The sequence below is a fragment of the Hemicordylus capensis genome, chromosome 2 (assembly GCF_027244095.1).
Source record: "Hemicordylus capensis ecotype Gifberg chromosome 2, rHemCap1.1.pri, whole genome shotgun sequence".
Classification (NCBI taxonomy): Eukaryota; Metazoa; Chordata; class Lepidosauria; order Squamata; family Cordylidae; genus Hemicordylus; species Hemicordylus capensis.
In genome coordinates, this window is record NC_069658.1 from 131,800,932 (window position 1) to 131,813,350 (window position 12,419).

General features: G+C 46.7%; 1 protein-coding gene across 1 annotated transcript; it reads right to left on the reverse strand.

The window, feature by feature from the left end:
* Nucleotides 1–1,638: 1,638 nt before the first annotated feature.
* PGLS (6-phosphogluconolactonase) lies at nt 1,639–10,342 on the reverse strand. The gene is made up of 5 exons (XM_053303537.1): nt 9,828–10,342; nt 8,911–9,018; nt 7,249–7,350; nt 4,690–4,830; nt 1,639–2,159 (listed from the first exon to the last, which is right to left on the reverse strand). The coding sequence occupies exons 1-5, from the start codon at nt 10,134–10,136 to the stop codon at nt 2,022–2,024; spliced, it is 798 nt and encodes a 265-aa protein (XP_053159512.1). The 5' UTR covers nt 10,137–10,342; the 3' UTR covers nt 1,639–2,021.
* Nucleotides 10,343–12,419: the final 2,077 nt, after the last annotated feature.

Genomic DNA, 12,419 nt, shown 5'->3' on the forward strand with positions numbered 1-12,419 from the left:
GCGGGGGGGCACGTGCCCCGGGCGCCATCTTTTCTGGTCACATGGGGGGCGCCGCCATGACCAATTTTATTTATTTATTTTTATTTTTTGTTAATACAAATGTTTCCTGCTCAGTGCAGCAGCGCTGCAGCAGCCAAGGGAGCGCATCGGTGCCCCCTTCCCCATGAGCGGTCCCTTCCGCGCCGCCTGAGCCCCCCCACCCATTGCTTTGCTGGCGCCTGGCGGCCAGTCAGTGGCCTGGCTTGGCGGCGGCAGCGGGCGCTTGTGAGGAAAAACCTAAGTATAATGTAGTATGTTGGGGGGGGGGCGGTGCGGGGGCGCAGGGGGGGCACCATTTCAGTGCTTGCCCCGGGTGCCGTTTTCCCTAGTTACGCCTCTGCGTCTGTGACACAAATTGGAGTTAAGAATTAGAACCGTGGCCACCTTTAACTGCAGCTAGCCATTCTGTCTGAATGTGGCCAATATCCCAAGAAGGTATTATAAACCCAGGCTCTGGGTCACTGACAGAACAGCAGCACTTGTTACAAAAACACAACTAAACAGAATGATGAGTGGAGACATTTATTGTAAAACTGCCCTGTGATGAAATGAGGGTTACTCTGTGCTTTCCAGGGATCTACTCTCAGTAGAGAGATTGTTCTGATCCCAAATCTAGGAACAATGCTGCTCCTTTGAGGTAGCCTGCCACTAGTTGAAGACTGATTTAAAACCACTGACCAGGCTTAGACACAGCACATGCACCCTGGCTATCTGTATGGCCAGGTCGTGACCCAGCCACGCAGATGGCAAGTGTGCATGTGTGGCAGCCTCCAAAATGGCCACTGCCAGCGCAGAGAAGCCCGAAACAGGCCATTTCAGACTGGGGGAGGGGGACCCACAAGAGACCCCCCCCACGCACACACAGCAGTACTCCCCCAAAGCCCTGCAATGGTGGTAAGCCCACCATTAAATTTCCCCCCTCTAATCTTCCTAAACCACCCCCCCCAGCTGGGCCTGAACCAGTTCGGACTCGCACTGGCTCTTAAAAGCTTCAACATAATTTGCAAAGTCCTGCCTTCGAGCCACGTGGAGAAGCATAACCCACACTGAGATGTCCTTGGATTGCAGCAGCAGAGAAGCTGAGGTAACTACAGAGGATTGAGTTTAGGGACCAGTATTAGATAGGTCAGTTAGATGCGTTTTTCCAACCATTTTATTTTTTATGGAAACTGGTTTTTTGTGGTAACTTATGCTCTTATGGTAACTGGGTGTTTTTTTAATGTTATGCTGTACCAATAAACCAAAGCTACTGTTTTAAATTGACTAATTTTTCCCCAAGTAAAAAATTGTTGTATTTAAAGATTAGAAGCTTCTGTCTGACTTTCTCCAACCCATGCCTAAAGCCTTTCCACTCTATTAGGTTTTTTGTTTTTTCCACTCGACTAGGTTTTCAAAGATTGAAGGGCTGTTACAGTAGATACAGCCCGAGAAAACAAGAGTCTACTCGATGGCAGCGGTTAAGAGTAGAAATCACGGGGCTGATTTAGTCTGATCTATGACAATTGTTAGCAACACAGTGGGATGAGCAAGATTCCTCCACCGTTTCCCTCCTCATTCCTCCCAGTATTTGGCTCCTGAAGAAAAGTCATACACAGAAGAGGGTTTTGCCAGCGCTGAATGGCTGTAATTTACATCTTTAATTGTGCATTCACTTTACACCACATTAGACCGTTCACATGATAAAGACTGTAACGCCGTTCCTTGCAATCCCCTTTACGACTAGTAGCTGGACCTAAATGTTCCCATTTCACACTTTGTCCTGGCTAAAGACATTATCATATTTGTTACACAGTGCTCCACAAACATACCACTTCTTAAAAGAAAAAAGAGAAAAAAAGAAAGACAGTGTTAGTTTAGTGCCGCTCCTGAGCGCTACGACCAGACGTGGAGACCGTGACCTGGAATGTTAATGGGCCGGGATCAACCCGCACTTGGTGGACTTTCCCCCTTCCCCAACCTGAAAGGTTACAGGGCATGAGCTTCTACAAGATGGAGTGCTTCTCAAAGGGAATAGTTAACTCCTTAGCAGCTGGTTCATCCAAAAACCAATACAGCTTCCCAGTATGAGGCTGGACCAGGGCAGCCGGCAGTGGGTTTTCCTCATCTCCTTCCAAAATACGCTGTCCCAAGAAAAAAGAATGTTAGGATCTCAGAGCTTGAAACTCAACCATTTACACATTGTACTCAAAATACAGAAGTCTACCCTACCCCTTTCAAAAATCTTATTCTTTTTTAAAAAAAAATTTACAGTTTCAAAGTCTTTCAAAAGATCTTTGCTATCCAAGATACAGTGTGATTATCAGCACTGTTTGTCGAAATGAAAATGTGTTTTAAATCCAGGTGATTGATAGGTTCTGGTAGCATACAGTGGGTAGCATCCAGATCTTTAGTCAAGTGTTCACCCAAGTTCTGTTCATGCAAAGAACACTTCTGCTCATGCAAGAACCCCTTGCCTGAGCTCCAGTCTCCTTCCATTCACTGAATTCCATTCCATTCACATTCTGCCACTTGAGCAGTGTACCACTAAAGATCAGAATGGCATCCAGTGTTTTGAAAGCAAATGTTGAGTCCCAAAGCCTGCTGCAAAGATAGGCTTGAAAGTATGTATTTATTTAACCACTAGTATTTTTAAGCCCGTTATAATAACGGGCGCTAGCTTTCCCTTGACTTTGTGTATATGTGTGTGTGTGTGTGTGTGTTCCTCCCCCCCTTTTCTCTTTCTCTCTTTTTCTTTCTGGTTTTTTTTTTTACAGCCGTTGCTGTATTTTTATTTCTTTATTGTTGTGTTTGGGCTGTATGTTGTGCTTTGTGTAACTGTGTGTTGGTGTAGTGCTTAATGCAACTTTTGTGTTGGTTGTTTGTGAGGGGGATTCTTTAGAAGAGAGGAGCTTGCGAAAGGAGCTCCTCTCTATGCTAGGCTGCTTCCCAGACTGCTGTAATGGACGCAAGTGACGCAATAGGCGTTCCTCACGTCCATGCTGGCAGTCTGAGCAGAGGCTTTCCACTGGGAGGAGCTGTTTTGCTGAGCTCCGTTTTTTTGTTTTGTTTTGTTTTGTTTTTGTTTTGGATGATTGCCGTGGGCTGCAGTGGGTAAGTTGGGTTTGGTCAGCTGGTTGGGTGGGAGTGTGATAGGTGGGGGCGGCGCAATGTGGTAGGGTGTTTTAGGTGGCTTTTGGGGGGGGGAATGCGGGGAAGTTGGCATGTGGCTTTTTGGCGGGTTTCGGGTGGCGCGGCAGTCCTCGTTGGCGGCTTCGCCGCCGCCTCGTTCTGCCGCCCCGTTCTCTGTTGTGTGTGCTGGCCGCTGTACTATTTCGAGGTGGGCGCTTCTGGCTGGATTGTCCTGCCGCCGCTAATGCTCTCCTCCTTCCCCGCATTCCCGGCTTCCTGGGGCGGCCCTTTCTGGCCACTCTCGATGTATGGCGGCTCCTGCCACGCGGTCCTTTGCCGCCAGTAATGCCGCCAGTCTCCCCCTCCCCCGCTTTCCCGGCTTCGTTGGGGCGGCCGCTTCTGGCCGCCCAAGATGGTCGCCGGGTCCTGCCGGGTGCTTTCGTGCGTTTGTCCCTTGCTCTGTTCTGCGCGTGCGCTCTGCGCACGCGCAGAACAGTCGAGGCACGAACGCATGCTTGGTGTCCGTCCACGGACGGACACCAAGCATTTTATTAGAGAGGATATTTATACACCGCAGTGTATATGGGCAATTCCTAATAAAATCTCAGAAGTCAGAGTGAGGCCCGAAAAGGATATCTAGTGGTTGGGGCTCCAGTGCTCAGCATAAGCTCAGCTATCCCACTCAGAAACAGCATTGTGCAAAATAAGTCCCATGCATGGAGAAGTTCTTCCGTTTGCCTAACTTTTTTGGGAACCTACAGCAGTCAAAAAGTTCTAAGTTCTTAAAAAATGCAAGATAACACAGCCCATTCTAGCACATAAGCTACCATTCCTAGTGTCCATCCAAGCCCATTCTCAGCTGTCATTAGAAGGGAAGGAAGCTGTCCTGCAATCACATCTCATCTTAGGGCTGATCCCTGCTTTACCTTCCTAATAAGGGAATGCAGGTATAGAGGAGTCCCCCATAGCCTGTTTCAGCTCTTAGGACTGGCAGGATTTCCTTCTGCTTCCAGAGCAGAGGAACTGCCACATACCAAGCTGTCATCAGAACAACCCTACCTCGTTTACTCAGACAGCAGCTCCTCTCCCCTATCCGGCAAAGGCAGCTGATGCCAGAGTAAGCAAAGTCCTGCTGCTTTTAAACAGGTAAACACTGGTGCTTCAAGGAGCAGTCACTCTATCTGCTTCTCTTATTCTCTGGGAACACAAGGAAAAACAAGGGGTAAATTGGTCCTGAGAGCTTCACTATTCCTCTCTGCCTGTTCTGGCAAGAAAGAAGTCTTCTCCTTTCCCGGGAATTGTAAAACAGGCAGAAAATGATTAAGATACACCTGTTTCTTCATTAGGAGAATAATTTGCAAGTCAGTCAAGGAACCAATTTCACTCTGAAGCAGAGTGATTTAACTGTTCAGCCTACAAGCCCAGCAGTACTAAGTACTCTAGCTCTAGAGAATCCAGGCACCCACTGACTAATCCAACCACACTCTAGCAAACCCTTTGTAACAAAAACCACCTGAGCCCAACACATGCAATGCAAGTTACCTTTATGACAGCAGCTTTGCTGTCCCCAGTGGCGACAAACACCACACTCCTGGCTGCGTTCAGCACAGGGAGGGTCATCGTAATCCGCTCTGGGGGCGGCTTTGGAGAATCACTAATAGCAGCCACTATCTTCTCTCGCTCCTACCACAGGAAAGAGGATATGAAACACAGAAAAGGAGAGAGGGAGGGAAAGAGGGAAGGAGGAAGATTAGGGGTTTTACAGCGTGGCAACATCTAGGCCATGGTGTGCCAAACGCTAGAGTACATTTCAGTAGTAAGCTCTAAATTTAGTAAGCTCTAGATTTCCATTGCATTTCTTCCATCTGCAACTGAATAATTTCCAAATACTTGAGATGTAACAGCACTCTCAGGGTGCATCTGTACAGGAAGCTTTGTACATTCTCAGATTGTGCAGAATCAGAAGAGCAAGCAGAAGTCCCAGCAAAATGGGAGTTCAATGTGCCATAAGAGTCTTCACTGACACTGCACCTTCCTATGAACAGAGACTGCACTGCTTGTGTGCAGCTCTGGATTCCTCGCGCTTTTTTATGCAGATAGAACAGGTAAGGGTGGAGAGTGGCTTGTGGGTCTTGATGTCCTAAAGGGGATACACCTGAGACACCCCAAAAAGCAATATAAAGAAGTACCCTGGAATAAGAAGTATGCTTTTTAAACATATTAAAATAACTCTATGGCATGTTTCTACACAGTTCTTGGCACATTCTCACAAGTGAGTGAGTGTACATGTATCAGAGTTCAGGAGCTTTTGAAATGCTTTAATAGGCCAAAGAGACTTTCTGCTCCCCTCACTTAGGCAAACTGTATAAACAGCCCTGTGTCTAAAGGGGAGTGCTTTCTCATCCTGCCACATCAGCTTTTCTTGTCTGAAGCAACAGCACAGTAAGCAGTTTAGTCTGACGATACACAAAGCAGAGTGCGAAAAAGAAAAAGAAACCGCAAATCATCTAGGCACCATATTTGGAATGTCTATTTTATTATATTTCAAAAAAGTATATCCCATCTTTCTTCAAATGAATTCTAGGCAGCTTACAATAAGTGCATGCCATGTTCTCTTATGGCTGTACAAGGACAGCATTTAGTCATTTTGATGTTTGGCTGTGACAAGGTGCTACAGAAAACCCCCCACAAAAATATTAAAAATAGAAGTGCAGAAATAAATGTATTCCCTTATGGAAAGTTTCAACATCCAATGAACAGAGGTGGCCCTTCCATGAGGTGAGGTGGTTGCCTCAGGAAGCAGATTACTGCAGAACCAGCAAGGTGGAAAGTTACCTTCTCTCCTCCCCTCCTCCGCCTGCTTTGCAAAAAGGGAGAAAAGGGGGAGGGGAGTGCACATAGGGGGCAGAATGGGGTGCCCTGCTCAGGTGCACAAAGCCCCCCCCGCCCCCCGCCAGTGACTGCCTCAACATATTGTTGACGTAGTTAAATACTTGCAAGATAAGTTTAGAAATGTTTCTACACTTCCTATGTTTCCCACTCACAAAAACAACAAGGCAAAGAGGCACCTTTAAAGTGGGGGCTCTCTTATTTAGCAGGGGGAGAGCAACAGCACCTATTCATCCCAGTAGCCGTTGCTGGTGTGTGTTTGGTTCAGACGTGGCTTTTAAGGTGGAATCATTCTCTCACACCTTTTCCTATCTAAACCACTTTGAATGTTTATTAAAAAGCCGTATATACATGTTTTAAATAATAATTTAAATACACACACAAAAATACACAGGCAGCAAGTTTTCATCTGTTTCATTGGTAGTTTAATCAACAAAAACATTAGCTGATTAAGTGGTGGGTGGTACATTTTGATCTGTGGGGCTGTGAATTAAGGGCATTTTTTTTTGAGGCTATTTTGGTTCTGTACTATTGTAATAGGAATAAAAATATTAAGGACAGACTTCCCTTCTAATCATTAACTGTAGCTTTTGTTAAGTTGTACAGTATTACACTTCTTCAGAATCATCAAATGGCACCTATATTGAGATGTTGGCATGATATAAATTTTCTGAATTAGATTATATTTAAATAGTTTAAAAACTAGATCGTTCAGTCAACCAATCAGTCTTTAAATTAGGTGATGGCCCCTAACAATACCTTCCAAGCACTCCCAAGTGTTCACCTTAAAGCAGAGAGTGTTTAGAGTAAGGAGGACAGCTGAACAAAGGAAGAGGAGAAGGGTTAAAGGTCATGAAGCAGATGGTGCAAGGCAAAGAGAAAGGGGGCAAGAGCAAACATCTGGTCAATACCTATGTGAGAATGATAAGAAAATGCTTTGAGCCTATTCAACAGCATTAGCTGAATATTAGTGAGCTCTATGGCTTAAGACATTTCTAAAAAAGAAACAAGAACAGCTGATTTTCAGGAATGAGCTAGATACTAGTAAGCCTTAATCCGATTCCAATCAGCTGCTCAGAATACTCATCTTCTGTGACCTGGGTCAATGCCATCCCTACCACTTCTTGCTACTCACTCAGCTCAAAGAGGTGTGACTGCCAGCAAGATGACACAAAAGCAACAGACAAAAATTCACCACTGTTCCTGGCTCACCTGTAAAGCGGGGTGGTCTGGAAAGAGAGAGCAAGTGTGTCCATCTGGTCCTACTCCCAAGATCAAGAGGTCAAACACAGGCATATCCTCTCCTTGAAAGGCCTGCAGGGCACAAATGCAACCAGGGAATGAAATAACCATTCATAATGGGGGTGGCAGGTAGCTATTCTCTAAAACTTTATAGAGGGATGACCTTAACTTGCCAACACTTTTCAAAAACCACAAATGAATTAGGAATCAAATTAGAAGAACATGGAATCTAAATATGCTCTGTATCTATTCCTGAAAACCCAGCTTGTAAATATTCATAGTAGTAGCAGTGATAGCTTGTGTTCTGCAAGCAGAGAGGCACATCCCTGGCTGCTAAAAGAATCCCCACCCTGCTGATTCAACCGTGTAAAGGAGCCCAACACGCCATCCCATGCCTGGTTTTGCTTGGCTTGGGCTGGAATGTTGGCCTCTGTTATGAGGCAATAATCTGAGTCTTGACCTATGACCTTCAAGTTGCTTACAGGATGGGAAAGGGCAAGTTTCTTGATTAACAGTCTCCTCATTCTCTGCTAGAGACTGCTTCAATCAGTCTATCCATGCATCCAATACCAGAGACTACTATTATCAGATACTAACTTAAAGTTGCTTGGAATAAACAATTACAAAATTTCAGCTGCCTGGCTAGTGTGAAAGCACCCCAACCTTTGGAACACTTCATGCTTTCTGTTTCAAGAGAGAGCTTTTCAGATTCTCTCCAATACTCAGTGTGTCTTGCATTATAAGCGTATGCATTGTGGGTTTCTAGATTTTGATGTGTAATCTAATAGTTATATCCACTTAAGTTAGCTCACCTCAAGTGTAATTCTATACAGTGTCAAAACACAGAGTGTAATATTTTCATATTGTACCAAACTATAAGGTGCTGTATTATTTCAATAATAGACGGAGCACAAATTGTTCACCTAAACATTCTAGAAACACCATAAAAACTTCTGTTGGGTGGTTTTTCAGCAACTATTCCAGTGGAAGCCACCTTTCAATGAGAGTTATTGTGGTGTAATTTTTGGAGTGCCAGACTAGCACTAGAATGACCTGGGTGGCTCAAATCACCACTTGGCAACTGCCATGCACTACCTCTCAGCCTAACATGCCTCACAGGGTTGTTGCGAGGATAAACATTGCAGGGGGAGGACAAAAATGAAAGGAAGAGGAAGAACCAAGTATTATGTGACCCTGAGGCATGGTGAACTATACATATCAAAAATAAACAGTATATATTCATTGAGTACTATACACATGCCTATTGAACTTACCATTCCTAACCTGTCCTGGGCCTTTAGAATGGGCCCAGCAAGAAGTTGGACATCAACAAGATGCTCACAGGTCCAACCTCAGCATACCATCCAATAAACCACACTATCTCTTGCAGTTAGGTATACTGTGAGCATACTCTTGCCAGATAGCCTGGAATGTCATCTACCAGCCGCTTTAACAATAAAGAAGCAAACCAGACTAGGAACTGATGAGTCTAAAGGGTGCTTGCCAAAAATGCTCAGTGAGGATTCATCTCAGCCAATGCCTCTCAGCCCACAAGTTGTGTAATAGCAGTTCAACAAGGGAGTACCCAACTCCTCCTTACAAGTGCACAAACCTAACATCCTCATGCCATACCTCTTTCAGCTTTGACGCATAATCTGCAGCTGCCTCTTCTACTGGTAGTGATGGGTTGATGACAACAATCTGGTCCTCAGGTATTGCAATTTTAGAGAGGAGATTCGTCTGAAATAAACCACATGCCACACAACAGTCAAATAAGTGATCTTTGAACAGGCTTGTGTCTTTCATATTCTTTCCAAAGTCTACTAAAAAAAGCCATATATAGCTTGGTTCTCTTCCTTCCCTTAGGAAGATAGGAAGCTGCCATATACTGAGTCGAACCATTGGTCTATCTAGCTCAGTATTGTCTTCACAGACTGACAGCAGCTTCTCCAAGGTTGCAGGCAGGAATCTTTCTCAGCCCTATCTTGGAGATGCCAGGGAGGGAACTTGTAACCTAGATGCTCTTCCCCCAAAGCAGCTCCATGCCCTAAGGGGAATGTTTTACAGTGCAAACACTTATGGTGAACCCTGCTTAGCTTAAGGGGCCAAATCATGTTTGCTATCACAAGATCAGCTCTCCTCTCCTTCCTTGTCCCCTTTTGACAAAGTTTAGTTTGCAAGGTCCCTGCGACAGGGACCTGCATGTTTTGTTTAAGGAAAGTACCATGTGCATCAATGGCACTGCATAAAAATAGATTAAATAGGTGAAACATTCCACGGAGAGACTTGCAAAACAAATACCAAACACACAAAAATACAGATCGCACAAAACAAGTCAGCCCAGCCCAGCCCAAGCTAGGCTGAGACTTTTCAGCATCACTGGGTAAGGTCGACTCGCACATCTGCCATTGAGAAGAAGAGATGGGGTATGCTCTTAAGGGGATTCTCCTAGGAAACCAGCCTCTGGGAGAGCAACAACCCTCCCACCCTACCCCGGTTCAGTTCCCCCTGCTGTCCGCCCAGGTAGTCCTTGCCTTCAGTGCCCCTACCTTGTAAGCACCGTAGTTGCTCTCGGGGTCATCCAGAGGGACCCGGCGCTCGTCCACAAAAGCCAGGAGCCACCGGTCAGGGGAGGCGGAGGCAGCAGCAGGCAGCTCCTGGGCCAAGATCCGCACCAAGCTCCCACCCGACAGGCCCAGGGAAAAGCAACCGCCTGTCCCCGACTGAGCCTCCCGCTGGGCCACCAGTTGGGCCAGCGCCGAGCCGAGCTCCTGCGGGGAAGGGAAGACCGAGACTTGAGGTGGTGAAGCAGCGGCGGCAGCGGCGGCGCCGCGCCGTGACACCGAAGAACCGGGCATGGCAGCCAAGCTAGGGAATCAGCCGAGAGGAGGAACTGAAAGGCCGAGTGACGAGACTAGAGGGACCCATGGCAGAGCGGGAAACAAACACGGGCGGAAGCGCAAGCGGTAGTTAAGAAAACCCGGGCGGAAGAGCAGGAAGGGTGTTCTTTCGTTAGAGAGAGAGGACGGTGGAGTAACACTTTCTCTTACTTGACAATGCCTTCTTTCCTGTGTGCATCTGAGCATGCTCAAAAGCATTGGAGCATGCTCAGTATGGTCAAATGAAGCTTCTTCCTGTTGTCTGCCCACAACCCCTATCAGATTTTCATATCGAAGAAAGGAAATATCGAAGAAAGGAAATATCGAAGAAAGGAAATATCGAAGAAAGGAAATCCAAGTTCTGCAGAAAAGCATCAGATGTTGTATGTGTTATTTTGCATTAAAAAAAAAAACCCTTTGAAACATAAAAACGGAATGACTGTATCCAAAAGACAAATGTGAAGTGCTGTGAAATGCCTGGAGAGCTGGCAAGAAGAGAGCATGCTCAGTCTCTCCAGGTGAAGCCGGTGCCCTTACCCTGAAGGTAAATCTATCAGAAACTCTTACACTTTATCTTGCATGGCAACATTTGCTGGCAAGAAGAGAGCATGCTCAGCCTCTCCATTTGTAGCCAGTGCCTTAGAGAAACCTGTCCGAAGCTCTTACCATTTATCTTGCATGGCACAATGTTGAGTTGCTCCTTGATTTTACTGAGTTAAAATATAACTTTTAACTTCTCATGTAAACTACTCATTTAAATACTGGAGTCCTATATTACATTATTCAAGTAATATAGTATAATGTTACATTGATATATTATTTTTAAAATTAATTGCAAGGGGAGGGGTTATATTATGGAGTCTGTTGACACCAGAAGAGCAGCATACTGTTTGTCTCTGACAAAACATTTTTAAAGGATTCCCTTGTCCCAACAGCACAGCTTGGGTGTTCAGAACTTCACAGTTAGTGAAGAGACTTGTGTAGTCCACAAGCTTGCAAGTGATTGTCTGTGAACCCAGCAGACTTCTTAGAAACACATTCAGCTGGATGACAGGCATTGTCTGAAAACATTTATTCCTGCAGGAACATGGGCAAGCTTAATCGATTGTGCAACTTTGCTAATACAAAGCTGCATCTGTCAAGTTCCATTATGAGCAGGTGAGGAGCTGTCATTATGTGGGATAACAGCAAAGGGAGTACTGTTTGCACGCACAGGTCCTGAGTTCCAGTCCTGGACTGGACTCCCATCAGTTTTCAGGGACCATACTTCCACTCCTGGGCTGGGCCCCAACATTTTTAACTCTGATGGGTGCTGTTTTCTGATGGACTAGCGTGTCAGTTTTCAACACCCTGTCAGATTGCATTACCCTCACATATTTCAACGAGGTGAGCTTTTCTAATGGGCGCTGTTTTCTGATGGGCTCAACGGCAGAGCGGGACCGCCGGCAGCCGGTGTACGGCCGCCGCAGCCCTGCCCCGGCGTCTGACGTCAGACGCGGGGGCGTGGTCTGGCCGAACGGAGCCTTGAGGCTCCATTCGGCCCAGGACAGGAGAGTTGCCCTTTAGCTGCCAAAGGGGCTGCGCGGCCCCTTTGGCAGTTAAATGAAGCGGCTCTTCCCTGCAGGGAAGAGCTGCTCCTGGGCTGCGGAAGCAGCACCAGCCCTTTAACTCCCGAAGAGGCCACGCGGCCCCTTCAGCAGTTAAGTTAAGGCTGGCGCTGCTTTCGCAGTACAGCCCAGGAGCAGCTCTTCCCTGCCTTTTGCAGGGAAGAGCTGCTCCTGGACTGTGCTGCAAAAGCAGCACCAGCCTTTTTACTCCTGAAGGGGCCGTGTGGCCCCTTCAGGAGCTACTTAGGCTGGTGCTGCATTCGCAGCGTGCAACCAGGAGGGGCTCTTCCCTACCTTTGCAGGGAAGAGCCGCTCCTGGCTGGCTTTGTTTAGCTCCCGAAGGGCCGCGCGGCCCCCACTTGGGAGCTAAACTAGCCTCCCCACGTCCGACGTCAGATGCGGGGGGGGCGTGTTGAGGCCGCGAGACGCGGCCCCTGATTGGTCAGCGGCCCGGGTTCTTTGAACCCGTTGGCCCAATGGTGGCTCCGCCCCTGGATGGGCTAGAGCACCTATCAGTTTGAAATCCCCTCTCACATCTTGAAAATGGGGTAAGAAATGATGGACTTAACCCTGTAATTTCCCAGGACCCTTCTATATCCATTTACTGTGCCATGCTCTTCTGATGTACATTGCCTTTTGCAACATTAAAGTGCTG

Coding starts and splice junctions, on each gene's coding strand:
- PGLS (XM_053303537.1), bottom strand. CDS start 10,136: ATGCCCGGTTCTTCGGTGTCACGGCGCGGCGCCGCCGCTGCCGCCGCT. Junction 9,019..9,827: donor GCAACTACGGTGCTTACAAG/GTAGGGGCACTG, acceptor GGTTTATTTCAG/ACGAATCTCCTCTCTAAAAT. Junction 7,351..8,910: donor ATGCGTCAAAGCTGAAAGAG/GTATGGCATGAG, acceptor TGTGCCCTGCAG/GCCTTTCAAGGAGAGGATAT.